This window comes from Pelobates fuscus, chromosome 2 (assembly GCF_036172605.1).
Source record: "Pelobates fuscus isolate aPelFus1 chromosome 2, aPelFus1.pri, whole genome shotgun sequence".
In the NCBI taxonomy this organism is placed as follows: domain Eukaryota; kingdom Metazoa; phylum Chordata; class Amphibia; order Anura; family Pelobatidae; genus Pelobates; species Pelobates fuscus.
In genome coordinates this window covers 282320861-282337388 of record NC_086318.1, presented here as the reverse complement: position 1 = coordinate 282337388, position 16528 = coordinate 282320861, and the positions used below count along the sequence as shown (strand labels likewise).

General features: G+C 43.2%; 1 protein-coding gene across 2 annotated transcripts in view; it reads left to right on the top strand.

The window, feature by feature from the left end:
• Positions 1–16528, top strand: part of SNX9 (sorting nexin 9) — a 456733-nt gene that overhangs the window by 177396 nt on the left and 262809 nt on the right. Inside the window, exon 5 of one of the 2 annotated variants that reach the window (XM_063443407.1) lies at positions 9883–9963. The exons of the other annotated variant lie outside the window; for it this stretch is intronic. Within the exon in view, the coding sequence (XP_063299477.1) occupies positions 9883–9963 (81 nt within the window). The remainder of the gene's footprint in view (positions 1–9882; positions 9964–16528) is intronic. 2 annotated transcript variants of the gene reach the window in all.

Genomic DNA, 16528 nt, shown 5'->3' with positions numbered 1-16528 from the left:
AGAGGCGCTCGTTTGAGCCAGCAGGGTCGCTGCGCCGCCATTTTCGGTGCGGTCAGAGGTGTGTTTTGGCGGCTGTCGTGGACTCAAAAGCTCCGATGTAGCAGGAGCCACAGGGCGTACAGGGTGCAGGCCGGGATCACCCCCACCGGCCCAGAGGGGGGGGGAACAGGGCCCAGGTCGCCCAGCCGATGGAGCCTGGCTGAGTAGCATTGGGCAGGATAGCGGGCGGCGGCCGTCCGCCTCACTCACCGCCTGAGTAGGCCTCATCCAAGAGGAGCGATGCGTACCCCACCGGGGGACTAAAACAGCGGCTGCAAGTCTCTCCCCGGGTCCAGTGTCTCCATAGGTGCCAGCCCATCGCGGTAGGTCGACGAGGGGAGTTCCACAGATCCATATTATAAGTTTTTAAGCCAAGTTTTGCCGGAGCTGTTGTGAGGTGCGACCGGCTAGCTCGGCGGCCAGGCCCCGCCCCCAACTTTTTGTTTTTGTGCTACATCTCAGCAGTGTTTAATTCAAAATTGCTGTTTGCTAACTGCTGTAACTTTGCTGTAGCTCCAGTTATTGAAAGGTTCCGACCAGAGTGTGAGCGCCCCATATGAAACAATGGATATTTCAACGCCTTTTGACAATCACTAAAAAACAAACAAACCCTTTTTAATAAGAACTAGTGAGACCAGGGGTTAGGTGGTTAGGGGTCACTCGATGAAACAGTGACAGTACAATTAACTCTATTATTGATGCACTGATATCCTATTTGGCACTGATAATCAATGTTAAATAAGCTATATATGCTGAGCCAGTGGAGTCTATTAAAAAATAAATATAAATTAAAAAATAATGATAAAAATAAATAGCCCCAGGTGAGTTCATGGGGTGGAGAAAGAAGAGTGGCTACTTGACAGGCTTCTCCTGTTTCAAGGGGTCTTATGAGACTCCACTTGGGGAAGGGTAGCAGAAAGATTTTTGTATGCATCTAATAGTGTGTTCACACAGTACAGATCGGATAGACATTACAGATTGCATATTGGATATACGATGTGCATTGTTTCACTCCTGGGTTCGAGGTCGGTTCGACCCGCCCATAATCTCAAGATCTACAATTCTAACAGGGTTCCTGATTTGGTTCTTTATTGTTATGCTGACTCAACCCAATTGACCCGATCTCCATGTGTCCCAAATCTCCCACGCCTTTGCGGTGGTATGAGATGGGGGCCACAGTTTTGTGTATGCTCCCTCAAATGCTCTTTGCTCAATTAGAGCGGATAGTAGTTTCGAGAAGGGCGGGCATACTTTAGTTTTCCAAGTTCTTGCAATCTCTCTGTGAGCTGAGAGGAGGACATGATGCATGAGTTTCTTCTTAGCTCTAGGGGTTTCGCTTGGGAGGAGTAGTGTTATATATATTTGGGGCGTAAATTGTACGGAGATGCCAGTCAAGCCTTGCAGGAATGAATGGACCTCCGACCACAATGGTTTAAGAACTGGGCAGTTCCACCAAATATGGAGGACATCTCCTCTTAATATTTCGCATCTCCAGCAGGTGGGGGAGCTATTCGGGTAAAATTTATGGAGACGTGTGGGTACCATGTACCATCTATAAACACTCTTTCTCTGTTGCTCAACCAGAGAAGTGGATGTGAGCAGCTGATTAATGTCTTGGAATAGGGTATTCCATTGTTTAGGGGAGAGACTCTCCCAGGTCTACATTCCATTGTTGTGCTATGTTGGTAGAAGGGAATGGCAGATAGTTGGCTATGAGTCGGTAACACATGGAGGTTTACATGAGGGTGGCAATGACCCATTTATGCATACTTGCTCCCACATCGTGGGTTGTCTCTTATCGGGTTGCGGTTTCCCTCCTGCACTAGCTGACCTGTGGAGGAACGATCTCAGTTGCATGTATGAGAATTGTGAGGTCAGAGGGAGTTTATGTGTATCTCTCAGTGTGGAGAATTCCGTTAATTCCCCATGTTGGAGGATATGATAAAGGTGTGTTAGCTTTTTATCCAGCCATGGATTGGCATGGAAAGTAGGAATGCAATACGGCAGGGCCGCCACTGGCATTGCTGGTGAAAGCTTAGTGTGGGAGCTAAGCGTTGATCTATGTCTATCCCACATTTGTAGCCTCAGGGCGATTAGGTCGGATGGATGTGGCAAACTCGGGCGATGTTCTTTTGGTAGCCACATAATGGTAGGCAACGTGAAGGGCCTCAGCAGGTTCCTTTCTATATTTACCCACTGGGGGGTATCTTATCTGTATGGTGGGGAAGTATTGAGGACAGAATGGAAGCGTGGTAATAGGCTTTCATATCTGGTAGTCCCAGTCCGCCTATCTTTTTAGGAGCTTGTAAAAGTTTCCTGGCTACTCTCGGTCTAGACCCAGCCCAAATAAAGTTGTCTGCATCTTTTTGTACTAGTTGGAAGAAGGAGTTTGGGATGGGTATCGGGAGAGTTCTAAAAATATATTGCAGCTTGGGTAGGATAGACATTTTCACTGCCACTCTCCTTTCAGTTCACGTTAGATAAAGAGGTGACCATCTTTTAAGTTGTAGGGTACATTCTCTCCATATGGTTGCCTGTGTATAGCTCTGTTTGTTTCTTAGTAAATAGTAGTCCAAGATATGTAATGTCATGTTTCCTCCAATCGAAGGGGTACAACCCTCTTAGGCCTATCAGTTCGCTATCCGGTACACCTATGCTAAGTGCTTGGGTTTTGGAGGTATTGAGAGAATAGTAGGACTGTGCTCCATAGTCTTGAATGAGAGACATGATGTGAGGCAGAGATTTAGTTGGTCTGGTCATGTAAAGGACGATGTCATCTGCGAAAGCACTAATTTTAACTTCTCTAGGTCCGACTTTGGTACCAGTAATATTGGGGTGGGATCTAATTGAGGCCAGAAGTGGCTCCAGAGCTAACACATATAACAGTGGGGCATCCCTGTCTGGTCCCGTTAGATAATTCGAAAGGGTCCGAAAGGAACCCGGCTTGTAGAACTCTAGCTTTGGGGGCCGAGTACAGTGCAAAAATGTTGGTGATGGTCTGGTGGGGGAATCCGTATTTTACTAGGACTTTTCTCAAGAAGGCCCAGCCGAGGCGGTCAAACGCCTTTTCCGCATCTAAGGCTAGAAGTAGACCCCCTCGGCTAGGTCTCCGGAGCTGCTCCAAGGTATGCATTTGTAAGTATTGTCGGAGCCCTGTCTCCCCCTGACGAACCCTGTTTCATCATCACAAATCAGCTCTGGCAACATTCCGCTCAGTCTGTTTGCCATGATTTTAGCGTACAGTTTGGCGTCCGTATTGAGGAGGGAGATCGGGCGATAGTTTTTACAGTCATCTGCGGGTTTACCGGGTTTTGGGATTGTGATAATGGTGGCCATAAGCATCTCTGGAGGGAGGGAGCCTGTTGTGGTGGTCTGTTGGTAAACTCTCAATAGGTGAGGTGCCAATGTGTCTGCAAATTTCCTATAGTATGTGTTGGTGAAGCCATCAGCTCCTGGGGATTTTGCTAGAGGCAGGGGTTTGATGGTTGCCATGACTTCGGTCAAAGTTATTGTAACGGACCGTTTTGCTCACCAGAGGTTAAAAACTGTTTAGGCGATATTCCCCTTTCCAGATGCACAGGCAGCTACTGTAAGCACCAATCTCCCGAACTGCAAACTACACGAATCCTGAAAACAGACGAACAGGAAAAATCATACGAAAGATTTACACTCCTGGCAGTCAGCATACAATCCAATTCCCCCAATAACGAGACAACACTTCGTTTTGGGGGTCAAGCAGAATCTGACTGTACTGGCACATACAGCCTCTTTTATTCCCAATCCACAAACATAGTACAGCCCACAGGGCTTTACAGAACAACCAATCAATCCGTACAATACACACAGACACTCCCACACAAAATCCTCCCTCTGCCTGTGATATGATTACTGAACACAATGGGTAATCTCATTATCACAGGCAGAGGAATACAGTTTTATAAAACATATCACAGGGACCCCAAAACGTGCAATAACCCCATAAGTATATCCCCAGAACCGGGGGATCTGGGTGAACCACATATCCAAAATTCACCCAGATCCGTTCAGTAGTTTGGAAGAAACAGTTTAATGCAGATTCCGCAGAACATATACAGATTATATAAAAAATATTACTGTATAATGTGTCCCCTGTTGTATAGTTTAAAACTACTGCACGATGTCTTTGTGCACCAAATACCGGCGAGATGGCACCGTGTAGAAAAGTCCAAACAGTGTCTGTGAGTTAAAATGGCCGCCACCCATTGTTCTCACCATGTGCTTCATCCATTGTTCTCACCATGTGCCTCTGATACATGAAATGTTGGCCACCCAGTAACTCCACAGTATGTCCCCAGATGGTTCTTAAAGGGCCAGTAGCAGCATAATACAATACAACATGCCCAAATCTCCCAGGGACCATAATCACAGGTCAAGAGGCTGGTAAGCAGTCCTCTCCAAGGACACGTGGCGAGGTCGGTTTCGCCACAGTTATGGGTTGTTGGAGTTCTGTAGCTTGTTCGTGTGTGATTTGCGGCAAATGTATCTGGTTTAGGTAATCGGAGATGCTATCTTCAGTCGGGTTATGTGTACCTGTCCTGAGGTGCAGGTTGTAAAGTTTGGCGTAGAATCTCGCAAAGGTTTGAGATATGTCATTGGGATTTAGTATTTTCTGACCCCTATCATTTATAAGGTGAGCTATTTTTTGTACATTGCATTAGTTGCGCAATCTCGCTGCTAACAACTTAGTGGCTTTACCGCTTCGATGGTAGGCGGTAGCTTGTAGTTTATGTAGTAGCATCCTAGTTTTGTCCGCTGTCAATTCTCTTAGTTTGTCGTATTGTAGGGCGAGTTTCGTCCCTGTGTCTATTGTGGGCATGAGTCTTATTTAATGCAGAAAGTTGAGCTATCATTGTGTGGCATTCCAACGATGCCGAATCTTGGATTTTTTTAATATGTGATGCTTGTTTAATAAATAGACCCCTAAGCACCACCTTATGTGCGGACCAAACAGTGGATGCTGTGGTCTCTTGGATAGTGTTTAATTTAAAGTCGCTTATGAGCTCTCCCTAGTGGTGAATTTCTCGTCATTCAATAGGGAGTCGTTTAACCTCCAAGTACCCTTCCCTTTGAACTGGAATACCAGTGACCGGGCTGTGGTCCGACCAAGTAATCTCACCAATCCTACATTCAGAGATAAGGGGTAGGGTCACTCTATCGACAAAAAAAACATCTATCCGAGAATACGAGTTGTGTACTCTCGAGTAAAAGGTATAATCCATTGTTTCAGTGCTAAGGGTTCTCCAAACATCATAAAGGTCATGCAGTGAAAGTGTCTTGGTGATATTCTTGTGGGTCTTGCCCTGTGACAAGCGAGTACTATTGCCCCTCTGAGTCGATCTGTCCAGGGGTGATTGGGTGAAGTTAAAGTCGCCACATAGCAATAGATTACCTTGGCGATATCGATCAATTTTTGTTAGCAGGGACTGGAGGTTTTGGTTGGAATTCTCATTGGGGAAGTATGCCGTTACCAGAGTTTATTGGGCTGCATTAATGAGGCACTGCAGGATTATGAATCTACCCTGGGGGTCTATAAGTTGCCTCTGTGTTGTGAATGCAATGTCTTTGTCTATTAGGATGGACACACCCTTGGTTTTGGCTTCCGATAGCGCATGGTACTGTATAGGGTAATGTTTATTAAATATCTTAGGGGTATAGCCTCTCTTAAAGTGGGTTTATTGAATACATGCGATATCTATTTTGGTTTTTATCAAACAATAAACTCCTTTTCCCTGGGGTATTCAGCCCCTTCACAATGATAGCTGGGGACAAGTTTCGCTATGGCGCATGGTGAGTGAAGGAGATCTTGGAGTAAGATTGAAGATAACCATTGTGCCAGTTCTGTAACTATATCCACATAAAAGGTATAGTTCCATCTGATTACATGTGTTGGGCCGTTCTGTACGGCCTCTGCGGGATACAGCGTCCCATTTTAAGCTAAGGTCTGCTGGGGTGGACCTGGCTAGGTAGGGGAAAGAGGGAACTAAGGAGGGAGTAAACTGGGGGTTTGGTTGGGGGTAGAAACCCCTATTAAGCTCTACCCGAGAGAGCTGGAGCGTGCCAAGTTGATCTTGGCTGCAATTGGGGGGTTACATGAAGTGAGCCTGTTGTTCGGAGTGGCTCACGTGTGGCCTTTAGGGCTATGTGCATCTTATGTAGAGTTTATAGCTGTAACTATAAACTACTTTTTAATACAGGTGCGTATTACCCTCTAGTAATTATATTAGGATGGAGAGGCTCCCTAGGAACCGCAGCCGTCCCATATCTGGATTGCAACGTGAAACATAACATATTATAACATTTCTTAACCAACAATACATATATAATAATTACTGCTCTATATGCAGCTGTTGAAGTTTGGTATACTTGACAACTCTCCTATTGGGAGAAGAGGCAGGCCTCGCAAACTTTCTGTCGTCAGGCAGGGGTCCACTCCGGGGACATCCGAGGTATCTTTGCCTGATTGTGGTCACTTAACAAGGCAACTGGTAGTCCCCACGTCTTAAATGTCTCTTTGCCAGCTGGCAGAGAGTCAACAGTGTGTAGCGAGTCTTGATACTGAATGAGCAATTTTGCAGGGTATCCCCAGCGGTATACAATCCCTTTTGCGCGTAGCGTTGCCGTGAGGGGGGTCAGCGGAATTGTAGGGTTGCAGCCGACAGGTCCGTGGAGATTTTTAAGTCCTGGTAAGGATCTGGCATGCCTGGTGTGCGGAATGCTCGGACCCGCCTCTCTTTAGCATGGTAGAAGTGGACTCGGACTATCACATCCCTTGCGGTGGAGCTGGGGAGGTGTTTCGGTCTTCTCAGCCGGTGTGCTCGGTCGATGATGAGCTAGTCTGGATGGGTCTTTGGTGTCAGCGCCTGGAATAGGTCTAGCAGGTAGGTATAGAGTGCTGGGTTAAACACTGATTCTGGGATACCGCGTATTCGCTAATTGTTGCGTCTCGACCTTTCCTCCATGTCGGCCATTTTGACCGCATGGTCGTGGAGGATGGTGTCCAATTCTTGTAGCTTGTCTGCGAGACCGTTATGTGCCTCGGGAAAATCATTCATCTTTTTCTCCATGTGGGCAGTACGCTGGCCTACCTCAATTATCTCCTTTCTGAGATCTGCCGTGAGGGTTTGTATCTGCGTCGCCATGTTTCTTTGTATGGTGTCAGTGAGTTCGGACAACATTCTTTTCAGTTGCTGAGTTGTTAGCGGGCTGTCCTCCGGTCCTGCATCTGAGGACATCAGGGATAGAGGGGGGTCCTCATCAGAGCGAGTGGCGCCGCCATCTTCGAGCGGGCTGCGGCCTTCTCGCGTGTGTGGTGTCGCCGAATTAGCCAGGAAGAAGGAAGCTCGATCTGCCTTTGCAGCTTTTGTGTATTGTCTCTGTGACATCTCCGAATGGTCGAGCGGTGTTGAGTTTGCTTTTAATTTTTTTCAGTCTGGTTATTTTTAGCCCTGAATAACCCGGTTTGCAGGAGCCTCGTTAGAATGCGTCCATGCAGCTGGGTGTCAGGCCCAGACTCCACTTTTTTTAATGTATAATTTATTTATTTTTTATGGACAGACACGACCAGGTCTCTTACAACAAACTTAGATTGTGTCTGTATTGCTAGCTTTTTAGTTATCCGCATTTCTTTGAAGAGGTTCTTGGACTAAAGTACCTCTGTAAAATGCTCCCCACTCCTTAGGTTCAAGCTAAGGTTTCACATGTTTTAACATGCTTTTATTGTATTACTATAGCCGCAATCAGCAATGAAGTAAGTGTCTATGTAGTCAGCTTAAATGAGAGACTTACAGCTGTTATTCCTCACATGATGGTACATTTCAAGGGGCCAAAATAGACACTCACAGATATGCACTAGCACGGTCACAGACTCTTGTACACAAACATGATTTTTAATACATAATGATCATGCTTTTACCAATGCTTCAAAGTAACAAAGTCACTGCAGTAGATTTGATCTGGTTCATGGAGGGTCCATGTCCCAATAATCAGGAGTAACTTGCTACTCATCAGGGATAAATTCTAATTCATGGAGAATGGGAATTTCACACAAATCACTAATTTCATTCTTATATAGTATTCTTTTTTTTTTTTGTTTAATGGTGTTACTTATGAAATTACATTCTTTACATTGCAAGTTAGAACTTCACAGGCCCTGACATGAGAGCATGTTTTAGATATTTTTATTTTATTTATTTTTATTCTTATTATATTTTAAAGGACCACTCTAGGCACCCAGAAAACTGCTATGTTTATAAATGGGTTAATCCAGCCCTCAAAGCCTCTAATGGCTGTCTCATTGACAGCCGCTAGAGGTGCTTGCGTGATTCTCACTGTGAAAATCACTGAGAGCACGCAAGCGTCCATAGGAAAGCATTGATAATGCTTTCCTATGAGACGGGCTGAATGCGCGCGCAGCTCTTGCCGTGCGTGCGCATTCAGCCGAATGGGAGGAGAGGAGGAGGAGAGGAGGAGAAGAGCTCCCCGCCCGGCGCTGGAGAAAGGTACGTTTTAACCCCTTTCCTCTCCCCAGAGCCCGGCGGGAGGGGGTCCCTGAGGGTGGGGGCACCCTCAGAGGACTATAGTGCCATGAAAACGAGTGTTTTCCTGGCACTATAGTGGTCCTTTAAGCTAAACAAATTATTACATTGAAAATGCAGATTTCTGAAACATCCTGCAATTTCCTAACCACTGAAACCTAGTTACTACCTCTTTTCTGATGTCATAAGTAGAGGATGTGGGCACAGAATTGTACAAATAATCCATGACACTGATGGCAATTGTTATTCTTTTGCGTTTATGAAGTAAATAAAATGCTTTTCAGCTAATGAAATGGTGAGGGTTTTGCTTTATGTTTGTTTTATCACTGTTAAATTGATGCTTTTTGAGTCAGATGTCAGTTTCAGGGTTATGCTATGACTGCCAGACTATAGATCACTCTAATACAAATTTTTATTCAACACTTGGGTAGAATATAATAGATTATATATGCAGCCTTTTATGTATTAAACAGGTTTTGCTACAATGCAACAATCTAAAGTCAAATTTGTTAAGTTTTTCCAGTTTAAGTTTTTAATCAAACTTGCCATATACCGACCGGTATATGTTTTTGATAACTGAGACAGATACTTTGCAGTGAATCCCACTTTTACATTAATCTAATGAATCCAATCTAAGAGAAAAATAAGTCCATATGATTAATATGAGAAAAACATTATTAAATATTATTTTTTTTAATATGAATTTACAAAATATTTTATTTAAAGTAAATTCCCCTTTCAATATGGCCTTTTATAAAATGAGTTACAGCTGCCAGTGTAGTTGCCTTTAGAAATTTTGCAATAAAAATGATGCATTGCTATCCTAATTTTAAAATAGTTTTTTTCCCATGGAAAGTCCAGATATGGCTAATATTGAATCTAGTCCGAATTAAGCAACTGAGATTTAAACATTTGTGTGTGTAGAGATTATTAAAATATAATTATTAAAAATAAATAAATCATAATTTAGTAGCATCTGGTACTTACATCTTCTGTAAAAATGATCTTATCAGTCTTGTTTGTGCCTTGCATTTTTTTTCCTGTAAAAAAATAAAATACCGGTAAATGAATCTTTATTTTCTTCAACGACTGACCTCTGCCCCATTTGGTATTCTCTTACACTATTTAATATACTGAACTGTGCAGTATAATACAGTCTGGGAAAGCACTCCAACACCAGAATGAACTTAAATGTGTATTTAATGTTCCTTTTTAATGGATATTTCCTCCTATTTGCCACTCTTTGTGATTTCACATTATCTATTTAAAGATGGATCATTTTGTTCCTGTGACGGTTACTGGTACAGAGGAAAGTGACATCCAGTCACCTCCTTCTTCTCCTGCAATCCAGGTAATGGAGAATATGGTAGCTTGGTTGAACAAGCATGTCCTCCCTTTTATACCTGCATGCTGGAGTCAGAACCCTAGGTTTACAAACTCTGTTCACTCTTCTGGTGTGGTGGCGTAAGGTTCCTATTAAAACTACTAGAACTATAGCACATTTTCTTAAAAGATAAGAAAGTCTAATAGAGCAAATAGTATTTTTTCTCTACAAGAAATCTTAAAGCAAGACAAAGCTTTGGTAACTTATAGATCATATGTAAACTCAAGTGTTTTTTACGAACTAAGCTTGTTGACTTTAGAGGCATGACTTAAATATTTTTGGAAGTAATGTACTGCATATACAAAGACTATAACATAGGTATGCATGATGATTCATTGGAGAAGACTCCAAATTAGGTGTGAGATTAAGTAGTTGATCAGAGGATAGCATGGATAGAGTAAGTGATTTACCTGCTAAAATGTCCATTATACATGTATTACAAAGGAACAGTCTCTTTTTAGGAAATGGTTATTCTTCATGAACTCACCCCTGCAAACATTATAAAAGAGCTTAAGTGAGATGCTCATTAAAGGTCCGTGTAAAAACACACATGTGCAGCAAGTCATTCTGGCTTGGGCATTTACACTAAAGTGTTGTCCAATCACATCCATATTCAGGTATTCCTTTCATAGTAACCTACATGTATTGTGGTTAAACAAAGAGTAGCCTGTTATACTGAGCAAATCACCTGAGAAAAATTAAGTTTGAGTATCTCTGTGAGAGGAGTTAAGTAGGCTTACAGTGGGGTAAGACAAAAAGAGGGGTTAAAGAGACTGAAAAGATTACCGTAAGTTTATCCAGTAATTATGATTTTTACAAATTAAAATACTTGTAGAGCAGTTGAGTATTTAAAATAAAGGGGTAGTGCTTTCCCATGAGTAAAATTGAGTATGAATAAAAAAAAGTGTGGCACCTGCAGGTTTCTAAGACAGAGTAGATCAAAGGGAGGGGTAAAGAGGTACACCCAGGCTTTCTTCTTATTGCTCAGATCAGAATTGTGTTGTGTTATGTTCAATAACATATTGAACATAATAATGGAGGTGAGTGGCTTTGTACATTCATGAAGGTCTGGTAAAACAAGGCCCTTGTATTGTTAGGCCAAGTCATTATTGCAAATTGCATACTGGTGAGTTTGGGAGCTCCTGGAAGCGCAGATGAACATATTTTTAGCTGTCAAACTGAACTAAAGATGGAGAAGTATTACAAAAAGTGAAGACTGTTCATCTTATGCATTAACTCTGGTGCAGGATTAACAGAAGGTGTCCTGTGAGAGTCTGTGGAGAGGAGAGTGAACCTCAAAAAGTTGTTTGGGATAGGGAAAATTGAGTGCTGTTGATATTATCCATGGCTGTAAGAACAGAGTAAAGGGCGTAGAGACACTTAATAGTCTAGAACCAGAGCCCCTTTTGGATAGAGTGAAGAATAAAAAAAAAAGTCCAGCAGACCCAGACATAGGCCTTTAGGGGATCTGTTCATAATTTTATAAAAAAAAGTGAACCGAGTTTAGCATACAGTTTTATGTCAACATTCAGGATCTCTGACAATACTCTGAGTATTTGTCCTCTATTGATTTCATAGAATGAGGTAATGAGGGCATAAAGAGGAAGCAGACAAGCAGAGGCTTTAATAAATACAGAAATATTTTTAGATGTTGGAATGTCTCTCGAACTGTTCTAACCGTCCGGGAAACGCTCGCACCTAAGTCTTTCTAGAGGACAGGCCTTGGGTGTTTCGATTTTGTCCTCTACTCCTAATTATAAAGATCACAGGCTTCTGCTACCAGTTTCCTTGACTTGGGAGAGGGAAGTAGTAAGGGCTATGGCATTGATAGATTCCGGTGCTGCAGAGAATTTTATCGACCAGGCCTTTGCGAGTAAAAACAACATCCCAACCCAGCTAAGGGAGACACCCTTGGCCGTTGAGGCCATAGATGGTAGACCACTACTAGACCCTGTTATCTTTCGTGAGACCATACCCATTGAGTTAAATGTTGGTATCCTACACGTTGAGAATTTATCTCTTATGCTCATTTCGTCCCCTTCCGTTCCCATAGTTCTATGGTACTCATGGTTGAAGAAACATAACCCTATTATTGATTGGGAGTTAGGGGAGATACTCTCGTGGGGCCAGGGCTGCCAGGAGAGGTGTTTAAGCAAGGTTTCTCCCTTAGCTAATATTAACATACCGGAGAATCCTACTCAGTCCACAGAAAGACAAATACCAGACCTTTACCTAGACTTAAAGGCGGTTCCCTTATTTACCACTATAATGTCTTAAAGCATAGAACTTAGCAGGGCTAACCATACAGATATCTTAGCCATAATGTTATATAGTTAGTAAGAGATCCTCTATTTAACATATATAAATAATTGAGAATACAATATAAAATAAGGATTGTCTTGGAAGCCATAGATTTTGTCTTTTAGATATTTATTATATAAAAATATAAATATAGACATATCAAATCCATTATAGCAGAGTTTATAAGATGAAATTAAATGCTTGCAAATATCATTAATAGGTTAACATACCCTCCTGAACATGTCATCATGTCAGCCTCTCAGTCATTTTAAGATGGAGCAGCGTCTGTCTCCAAGTCTCTCCTCTGTTTCTTAACATTTTAAAAGTACACCTATTTATACCTTAAGTGTCGTCATTTTAGAGTCACCATAGTTCATATATGAAAAAGTAACTTGTCTACTTTAAATCAATTTAGGACCTCCCTTAATTTGGCAAAGATACAAGGCCATAACTAAAGGGTGCATACGTCATGGAAATTTTCCTGACTTAGTTCAAGATGGCATCTTAAAGTCTGAATAGCTTATCTGTTGTTTATACTAAGACGTAAGTGCACAGTCGCGGGAGATTCCCGGGTTTGGGGAAGTTCCATTAACTTGGGGTTACCACAGTATATTGTATACTGAAAGAGTCGTAGCATAGCCTTGAATCTTGTTTATGCATTATTGTTATTGTAATTCGTCTGGGACAAAATGGCGCAAACATATTATGCACTGAGATTATTGCTTAAAGAAACATCTATGAAAAACAATATGTTCCATTTCTAACACCTTGTCAATTTGCAATATCTCTTAAAGACAAAGTACACAGTTTAAGAAATACAACATTCCATTCTAAAACTTGTAATATTTGCATTTGCCCATAACAGCAGTATTTGACAAGAAGAATGCCGATTCTTTGCCGCCACACAGGTCATTTGATTGTAAGATTAAGCTTTTACCAGGGACGATGCCTCCGAGGGGCCATGTATATCCTTTGTCTGTTCAGGAAAACTCGGTTCTGGAGGAGTATATTCGGGAGAATTTAGAAAAAGGATTCATTAGGAGGTCTTCTTCTCCGGCCGGGGCTGGGTTCTTTTTTATTAAGAAAAAGGATGGTACGCTGAGACCTTGTATCGATTACCGAGGCTTGAATAAAATAACTGTCAGAAATGCCTATCCTATCCCACTGATTACTGAATTATTTGATCGTCTTAAGGGCTCCAAGATCTTCACCAAGTTAGATCTTAGAGGGGCATACAATTTGGTGAGAATCCAGCATGGTCACGAGTGGATGACGGCATTCAATACCCGGTATGGCCACTACGAATACACGGTTATGCCATTTGGACTTTGCAATGCTCCTGCAGTATTTCAAGATTTGATTAATGAGGTACTTAGGGAGTTTCAACATGATTGTGTTATTGTTTACCTGGACGACATACTAATACACTCTAAGGAGATTGAGACTCACCATAAACAGGTCAGAAAGGTATTACACAAACTTCTGCAACATGGTCTATACTGCAAATTGGAGAAATGCAGTTTTGATCAGTCTCAGACAGACTTTCTTGGGTACGTGATTTCTGGGGAAGGTTTTAAAATGGACCCTGGAAAACTCCAATCTATTTTAGACTGGCCTTTGCCCAAAGGACTCAAGGCTATCCAGAGGTTTATTGGTTTTTCCAACTACTATAGGCGCTTCATTAAGGGATACTCCTCTATCATTTCGCCTATTACCAATATGACCAAACAAGGGGCTGATACTAAGGTCTGGTCTAAGGAGGCTCTTGTTGCTTTCAAAACTCTCAAGGAACTTTTTGCCTCGGCTCCCATTCTAGTTCATCCTGATACGACTCTGCCTTTCTTGCTCGAGGTCGATGCCTCTGAGACAGGAGTTGGGGCTGTTCTATCTCAAAGGTTAGGGGTGGATAAACCGTTACACCCTTGTGGTTTCTTCTCTAAGAAATTATCTGGGTCTGAGAGCAGATATGACATCGGGGAGAGGGAACTGTTAGCGGTCATTAAGGCTTTAAAGGAGTGGAGACATTTACTCGAAGGGACATTACACCCTGTTACTATATTAACGGATCATAAGAACTTGTCTTATATTGGGGAGGCTAAGCGCTTATCCGCCAGACAGGCTCGCTGGTCCTTGTTCCTCACTCACTTTAATTATGTACTTACTTATAGACCCGGTTCTAAGAACTCTAAAGCCGATGCTTTGTCTCGTCAATATGAACCATCCACTATAACTGAACCAGTCCTGTCCTCCATAGTTCCCAAGGGAAATATCATCGCAAACACGAATCTTAGGATTCACTCTCCATTGCTTTCCGAGATCATGAAATCTCAGCATTTGGCACCCAAACAGACTCCTGGGGATCGACACTTCGTTCCTGCCACTCTCCAACTGGAGGTGCTACGCTGTCTCCATAACAGCAAAGTGGCGGGGCATCCGGGCATCCGCAAAACATATGCTCTGGTCTCTAAAGATTTTTGGTGGCCTGACTTACGTAAGGATATTAAAGAATTCATAGGGGCTTGTGAGGTTTGTACCAAGACTAAGCAACCTCATTCGCTTCCATGCGGATTTCTGCATCCTTTAGAGGTCCCTGAAAAGCCATGGTCCTGTTTGGCCATGGACTTCATTGTTGATTTGCCTATCTCTAAAAAGCAGACTGTTATCCTCACTGTGGTGGACAGATTTACTAAGATGGCTCACTTCATTCCCTTACCTAAACTCCCATCTTCGCCTGAATTAGCGGAGATATTCGCTAGGGAGATTTTCCGTTTGCATGGGATACCTTCCCAAATTGTCTCTGACAGAGGCTCTCAATTTGTTTCCCGTTTTTGGAAATCTTTCTGCTCCCAACTAGGCATCAAATTGAATTTCTCCTCTGCCTATCATCCTCAGTCCAATGGAGCTGCTGAACGTACTAACCAAAAAGTTGAACAATATTTACGTTGTTTCGTTTCTGAACACCAGGACGATTGGGTCGGTTTGATTCCTTGGGCGGAGTTTGCACATAACAATCTCATTTGTGATTCTACGCAGTCTAGCCCTTTTTTCTTGAATTATGGCTTCCATCCTTCCATCCTTCCTTCGGAGTCTTCTTCTCAAGGGGTACCGTCGGTGGATATTCATGTTGCCAATTTAAGGAAGTTGTGGGATCAGACTCGACAAATCCTTCTGCACAATTCTACGCTGGTTAAAAAAACACGCTGACAAACGTAGAAGGGCAGCACCGGTGTTTGTTCCAGGCGATAGAGTTTGGTTAAGTACTAGAAACATTCGGTTAAAGGTGCCGTCCATGAAGTTTGCTCCTCGATATATTGGACCTTACAGGGTACTGTCTCAAATTAACCCAGTTGCGTATCGTTTAGCGTTGCCTAATGCCTTGCGCATTCCGAATTCATTTCATGTTTCCTTGCTAAAACCACTAATATGTAACAGGTTCTCCTCCGCAATCGCCCCTCCTCGCTATGTGCAAGTGGAGGGTCAGGAGGAGTATGAGGTCAATTCCATCGTTGACTCTCGAGTCTCCCGAGGGAGACTGCAGTATCTGGTCGATTGGAAGGGTTATGGTCCTGAGGAGAGAAGTTGGGTACCTCAGGAGGAGGTGCATGCTCCCCGTCTCCGCAGGGCGTTCCATTCTCGCTTCCCTTCTCGCCCTGGTGTCTTCCGCCCGGTGGGCGTATCTGAGAGGGGGGTACTGTCAGGGTACCTGTGGTCTCTACCTCCGAAAGAGGTAGAGACTTGGCGGTTCCTTCATCCGGACGGTCTGATGGCTTCCTTCCTCGCGGTCTATCCGGTCGTGCAAAGCCGGCCGCGAGGGAGTGACGGCCTTTTACAGCTTCACGTCCGGAAGTCGTCAGGAGACTACCGGAACGACCTGTCAGTCAAATGCTGCAGTACCAATCAGGACGCCTCAGAGGCGTGGTTACTTTTCGGAACAGGGTATTTAACGGAGCTTCTCTCGTCAGCTCATTGCCCTGTTGTGGTTCTAGCTTGTTCTAGTCACTCAGTGCTTGTGTTCTGCTTATTCCCTTTGGTTTTGACACGGCTTGCTTATTCTACTCTGCTTTCTTCTGTATCCTTGATTCGGCTTGTCTCTCGCTCTCCTGCCTTCTGTTACCCTCGACCTCGGCTTGTCTTTGACTATTCTCTCAGTACTACTTACGTTAGTCCGGCCATTCTAAGGTCCGGTATACGTATCTGGCTACTGTTTGTACGCTGCGTGTTGGATCCCTGT